At 43.5% G+C, this 6,801-nt stretch overlaps 1 protein-coding gene across 1 annotated transcript; it reads right to left on the bottom strand.

The window, feature by feature from the left end:
* Positions 1-2,179: 2,179 nt before the first annotated feature.
* LOC147096206 (E3 ubiquitin-protein ligase TRIM17-like) lies at positions 2,180-6,182 on the bottom strand. Its single transcript, XM_085973793.1, has 2 exons — positions 5,814-6,182; positions 2,180-2,266 (listed from the first exon to the last, which is right to left on the bottom strand). Exons 1-2 carry the CDS (start codon positions 6,180-6,182, stop codon positions 2,180-2,182), a joined length of 456 nt encoding a protein of 151 aa, XP_085829919.1.
* Positions 6,183-6,801: the final 619 nt, after the last annotated feature.

The raw sequence follows: 6,801 nt of genomic DNA, 5'->3' as shown, positions 1-6,801 counted from the left end.
CTGTGGATCTGGAGTCACATATAGGCCAGAGCAGATAAGGACTGTAAGAATTCGCAATAATTTACAGTTCTGAAGATCAATTTTTTTGATTAAAGAATCCCTGGGCGTTGTGCTTTTAAATTTCCAGGGATAAAAATGGCTGTCACCACATGGCCGAAGACAAAGGACAATGCTTTGTTTACAAAGCAATCGAATGCTATTAGCATTTGTTTGTATATCGAGTGGATACATCTAAACTGCAGAAGAGACTTTTGTACCTTGAATGGGAAATGTTTAACAATTGAATGGGTTTTAAATCACCCAGCACTGGACAATAGGGCTGTTGCATTCTTTTGTTTCAGCCCAGGGAGCTCCGGAAGACACATTAACCCAGTCTAACCACTTTGAGTTAGCCAATCACAGCTTTCTCTTGTGTATTGGACCCTTTGGGTGGGGAATTTTGCACACAGCCCTTGCAAGGCAGAACGGCAGGGGCCTCACCAGGTATAAAGATAGCTGCGGAGAAGCTATCTCGCTCTCTTACTTCGCTGGACCACAGGTGAGCAGGGTGTTCTGACTCCTCAACAAAGCAACCTAGCAGGAGTTTGGGGGATGGTGATTTAAGGGAATTGCTAAGATTGTTTAAATAACATTGTAGTCATTTTATCCCTCGTTTTCGCCGTCTGCAACCCCCCTGTTATATAGTTTTACTGTAATTACTGTGTTCGTGTGGTATAGTTTATTCCTGGATTGTAGTTTATTTAGTTAATAAAACTTGATTTTTTCTCTCATCCAAACTACGTGTCTGTTTTAATAACAATAATTATAAGTTCCTCCACTCAGAACTGAAGGAGGGGTAGCGATTCGGAACCGTTGTTTTAAAATTGGTTTTATTGGAATTGGTCTGAGTGCAGGCAAAGGCTGCAAGACCAGGAAAATTACTTTAAACCAGTTTAAAGAAGCCCCCAAACCCTTACAGACAGCAGATTTCTTTCCTTATAGGACATCAGTGAACCAGATGGGTTTACAACAATCCAGTAGTTCCATAATCACCATTAATGACACTAGCTTTTTATTCCAGATTTATTCAATTCACTGAATTAAATTTCCTCAGCTGTCATGGTGGGATATGAACTCATGTCTCTGGATCATTACTCCAAGCCTCTGGATTACTCGTACAGTGACATAACCACAATGCTACCTTAACCAAGTGACCTATTCCTGCTCCTATGTACAGCTCTCGGACTTTTATGGGGCCTCTTTTCCTTTACGTTCAGCAGTTTCTGAGATAGATTTTCAACTTGCTGTCTGGCATAAAACTGGCGTTACAGTTTGGCCCCCCGCTACAGGAATCACCTGATTCCATTTCCTTTGCATCATGAATGTTTCATCCGAGATATGAAGTTAATAGAGAATTTGTGAGGCTTTGTTTTTAAGCTGATTTGAAGTACTGGCCATAAATTAACTCGACTATTACTGTACTCACTCTTGTTGAGCCCATGCTGTTGAAACCATTTCTCTTCTTACTAATAAACAACCATGCCGTAGACACCATTACACCCATGGGTAAATGCCACAGGAGTTCCACTGCTTTATAATACAATGTTAATCTAGTGAGTCAGTCATATCTCAAAGTGTTACCCCCATCAACATAACCCTCTATTCCTTCCTCCCTCATGTACTTATCTAGCTTCCCCTTAAATACATCATTGCTATTTGCCTCAACTACTCATTGTGGTAACAAGTTCCATATTTCTCCTGAATTGAACAGCAAGTGCGAAGCTTGGTTGATATACAAATGTCAATAGAACCCAGAATAATTCAACTCACTTCTCCAACAGGTTTAAAAATAATCAAATATTTGTTCTGAATCAGGCACAGAACAAAAGAGAGACTGAAGCAGCCTGATTGTCAAGTAGCTTTGCCCTAATAAATCATCTGATTGCCATATTGGCCACTGAAGCACAGGACAGCTTCTTTACCAATACTACTTTTCCCTGCTACAGTTTTATAGATGTAGGCATCAAGCCCACACGGCCCTGTGGTTGTAAGCAAGATAGATTTAGCTGTGAGGTCTGAAACCTTGCACTGACTGGTGAAGGGGACCTATCCAAAACATTATAACCTGCCTTTGCTCTTTACAGATATTGACTGACTTGCTATTTATTTCTAGCATTTTCTGTCTTTATTATCAGTTCCATCATTCTACGTTGAAGTATTTTCTGTTGTTGATGGAGAGGGGGAGGTGCAGTTTCTCTGTACAAGCCAAATGCGTGACGTGGCGCACCTGAAATTCACGAAGATATAGTTAGCAAGCAATAGTTAAATTTACCCATAAATTGGCCCAACTCCTGTTGGATGTCGATCCAGTAAGTTTTCTCCACGTAACCTCTCTCAGGGGCCTGGGTTTGAGTTTTGCTTTACTCATCTCTACTCTTGGTGCAGTTGTAGCTCGGTTTCCCCTCTGGTGTGGCTTCTGCTAGTATTGGTGCTCCTTTTGCAGCCATGACTATGTGCCCTGATGTGCCGTTCTCTGGTTATCTGGTGTGACCACATCTACAATTGATGCCCCTGTTGTGGCTGTGGCAGTTTTTACCCTTTGTCCTCACCTGTTGCACCAACATTGTTTTCAGCTGCTGGACTCCTGGGCCTATACTGTATTCCCCATGAATGGCTCTCTAAACCCAGCACTGTCAAACTGCAAATCCTTCACCCAGCGCTGCCACGTCTTGTGATCCCACTCCCTCAGTGTACAATATATCCTGTTACTCCCTGTGAACAACCTACACCAGGATCTTTACAGCACTACAGAGTGTGCCGTGCAGTGAAAGGGCCGATCAACTTGTACTGATCTGTAAACTGGTTTTTAGAATAACGTGAAACTCTCACTTTCTTCTGCAACAACAATACACTTGCAAGCCTGTGTTCAGGGTAAAGTATTTCAAAAATCCAAGAACTTTATTAAATTACCCAGACTGTTGAACAATCCAAATCTACTGATGTAAAATATTACTGGTCACTGTGTCTCTTGATTTGAAGAGTGGCAAAGCACAAATTACAGGATAATTACATTATGTGGATGTTTCCACTTGGGAGAGCTCAAGGCTGGAGGTCATAAATGTAAGATGGTCACTAGTAAATCCAATGGGGAGGGTTCAGGAGCGAATTCTTTACCCAGAGAGGGGTTGGGGTGTGGAACTCTCTACCAGAGAGAGTGGATGAGGCGATAGGGTGTCCTGGATGGTGTCGAGCTTCTTGAGTGTTGTTGGAGCTGCACTCTTCCAGGCAACTGGAGATTATTCCATCACACTCCTGACTTGTGCCTTGTAGATTGTGGAAAGGCTTTGGGGAGTCAGGAGGTGAGAGACTCACCGCAGAATACCCAGCCTCTGACCTGCTCTTGTTGCCACAGTATTTATGTGGCTGGTCCAGTTAAGTTTCTGGTCAATGGTGACCCCTAGGATGTTGATGGTAGGGGATTCGGCGATGGTAATGCCGTTGAATGTCAAGGGGCGGTGGTTAGACTCTCGCTGGTTGAGCCCGATGGCCTGTTTCTGTGCTGTAAATTCTATGTAATTCTATGCACTGTTCCCGTTCCAGGTTGGCAGCTCACCATCCTGCAGGTATTGTCCTGAAGACACGAATGGCCAGCCACCTTCTTAGTGAACAATCACCGACGACTGCCATCTCACTGTGACCTGCAAACTGTATCTTTGTTCGGCTGTCTCTGGGTTTCTATCGGCCTTTCCTTCTACGACCTTATGACCTTCTACCTACAGTAGCCTAGTGGTTATGTTACTGGACTAATACTCCTGGGAAATTGAACTCATATCTCACTCTGGCACTTTGAGAATTTGAATTCAGTTTAAAAAGCTGGTACCAGTAAAAGTGGCCATGAAGTTGTCGGATTGTGGTAAAAATCTAATTGCAGTCCTTACTCAGTCTGGCCTGTATGTGGCTCCAATCCCACACCAATGTGGTTCACTCTTAACTGTCCTTTGAAGTGGCCGAGCCACTCAGTTGTATAAACACTGCTACAAAGAATAAGACTACAGTGGCTCACAAGGTCCACCACCACCTTCTCAGGCCACAGAGGGCGGCGGAGGCCAGTTCATTAAATATATTCAAGAAGGAGTTGGATATATTTCTTAAGGCTAAAGGCATCAAGGGATATGGGGAGAAAGCAGAGACAGGGTACTGAATTTGGATGATCAGCCATGATCTCATTGAATGGCGGAGCAGGCTCGAGGGGCCGAATGGCCTACTCCTGCTCCTATCTTCTATGTTTCTATCCTCACAGCGCCAGGGACCCGGGTTCGAATCCGGCCTCGGGTGACTGTCTGTGTGGAGTTTGCACATTCTCCCCGTGTTTGCGTGGGTTTCCTCCGGGTGCTCCGGTTTCCTCCCACAGTCCAAAGATGTGCGGGTTAGGTTGATTGGCTATGATAAATTGACCCTTAGTGATAGGGGGATTTAATACGTGGGGTTACGGGGATAGGGTGGGATATGTGTCGGTGCAGGCTCGATGGGCCGAAATGGCCTCTATCTGCACTGTGGGGTTTCTGTGATTCTGTGAATTAATGCTACCTTGCCAACAATGCACACATCCTGAGAATTATTTTAAAACTGGGCAGTGCCTGGTATCTGCTCACTAATTATAATCTCGAGTAGCTTCACAGGGTTTCTGACCTTTCTTGCTTCTTTCAATAACTTCAATCCATCCAGCATTCCCCTATCATTGGCTCCCTTAAGCACGTGTCCCTCTATGATGAGAATCTGCTGCTGATTGTACTGGTCTCCAGCTACAGTCCCTGAAGGTTCCCTCTCCAGGTCTGATCCTATCCTGGCCTTATCACTTACTGAATATAATTCTATCCACTCAGCCTCAGAAAATCTCTTGCCTTCTCTCCCTGTAAGTTCCTGCACCTCGAAGGTCAGAAATCCTTTTAAAGCTGCTGATTAACAAACACTTTTCACATCTCTTCACCTTTGTATTGTATCCCTCTTTCTCCTTTATGAATATTGCACAATAACCACACCTCATGGGCTCCATCTTAGTTATAATTTTCTCAGCTGTTTCTCTTTCTTGTTCTATTTCTCCTGTTGTCCCTTTAGGTTATACTTTTTTTAAATTCCAAACATTCCCTTTTAATTTTCCTTCTGTCCATTATCCCTATTTTCACCTTTTATTTCTCTGGGGTTTTCTTTGCTGTATCTGGTCTCTGGTGGTGTGCTGTGTCACCTAATTCACACAGGGGTTTTATTTCACCTTACTTCTCCTCCACTCTATCCCTTTCCCCTTAACTTCTCAAGTACTTTCCCGTTAAATCTGCCTCTGTTCTTTAAGAAAATACTAGAGTAATTGGTCTGCTTCTGTTTCCTGGTCCCTGTTGTTTTACCCGATCGCTGAAACTTTGCGCTGTTCGGGAGGCTTTGGAGGAAGTTTAACAAGTTCATGTCGACATTAAACACTTCACATCTGGAATATAAATAGGAGACACGTTCCACAGATCATCACTTGTCACGGAGACAGGATCGGTATCGATCTGATAACATACTGTACAAGAGACTTCACTCTGCATTCCAAGGGCTGATCAATTTACACTGATCTATTAAAATGGTGTTTAGAATAAAGTGAAACTCTCACTTCCTGTTGCTGTTTCCTTCAGCAGCGATACAAATGGCAGTCCGTGTAAGAACTGAGTAATTAAATAAATAAACGCATTATCTAAAGAGCTTTAAGTATTGAGAGACGCTCAAACCCGAATCTGTGAACGCTCCCTGTTCAGGATTCTGTTACCTGTGTCTGTATTTTATTTTACACGGTGTCTCACCTTAAACTCTAAGGTAGCTTCTTTCAGCACCTCGTGGTTTTGATGACTTTTTGAAATCTGACAAATGACACAGATGGGCTGTTTGTCAGTTTTACAAAATAATTTCATCTTCTCCTTGTGGCGGCTGCATTCCTGCTGACTTTTAGCACTTTGATCACTTTTTACAAATGTCTCCACGATGTTGGCGAGGATGCGGTTGGGTCTCAGGTTCCTGGAGGAAGTCTCCTTTCTACAGACAGGACAGGCGGCGGTGACAGCGCTCTCCCAGTACCGGGTTATACAGGATCGGCAGAAGTTGTGATCACAGTCGAGTAGGACAGGGTCTTTATACAGATCATGGCACACAGCACAGGAAAGATCACCTTCCATCTCGAAGGACTGGTCACCTTGCACTGCGCTCCAAGTAAAATAGTGAACAGTGTAAAGTGAAACACTTTCAGTTTCACTTCCTGATTCCAGCAGCAACATTATAAACCACCGCCCAGAAAAGGGCAGGGAAGAGTGATAAATATAGATGGATTGTTGAAAAACCAGGCTGGTTGGATCACTCATTTTGTTCAGGGAACCTGTCACCCCTTCCCAGTCTGGCCTGAATGTATCTCAGCTCCTGTAAGAATATAGATATGTTTTACATTATTCTAATACAGAACAAAGACAGAACAGCTAATCTAGACAGAATAAATTTAAACTGTGCTGACAGGCTTTTGATCACAGCAAGGGCGAGTGTAAGAGAAGGAAATTGCTGAACTATATATAAGGCAAGAAGTTCATTTTACGAGAGCATAACATCAAAGATTTGTATAACATAGACTATGGGGGTTAAATTGGGCCTTGTAGTGTCTGCTTTTTAGTTGCTATGCCTCCACATAAGTCTCGAAAATGGGGTCGGAGATGTGCACACAATTCCCATGGGAAGTGCGTAGGATGCCATCTTGGTAAAGGGGTTTGTGCGCACGCCAAACGACCGCCGGCAGCACGTAGAGTACCG

Source organism: Somniosus microcephalus, unplaced genomic scaffold (genome assembly GCF_052327205.1).
Source record: "Somniosus microcephalus isolate GS21.2 unplaced genomic scaffold, FLI_Smic_1.0 unresolved_chr1, whole genome shotgun sequence".
In the NCBI taxonomy this organism is placed as follows: Eukaryota; Metazoa; Chordata; class Chondrichthyes; order Squaliformes; family Somniosidae; genus Somniosus; species Somniosus microcephalus.
The sequence above is the reverse complement of the archived record's forward strand: the minus strand, read 5'-3'. Positions and strand labels throughout refer to the sequence as shown.

What these genes read in the sequence shown, in the direction of transcription:
- LOC147096206 (XM_085973793.1), bottom strand. Translation starts at nt 6,182, where the DNA reads ATGGAAGGTGATCTTTCCTGTGCTGTGTGCCATGATCTGTATAAAGAC. An exon ending in AAGCTACCTTAGAGTTTAAG is followed by an intron (nt 2,267 to 5,813) that starts GTGAGACACCGT and finishes CGTGAATTTCAG; the next exon opens with GTGCGCCACGTCACGCATTT.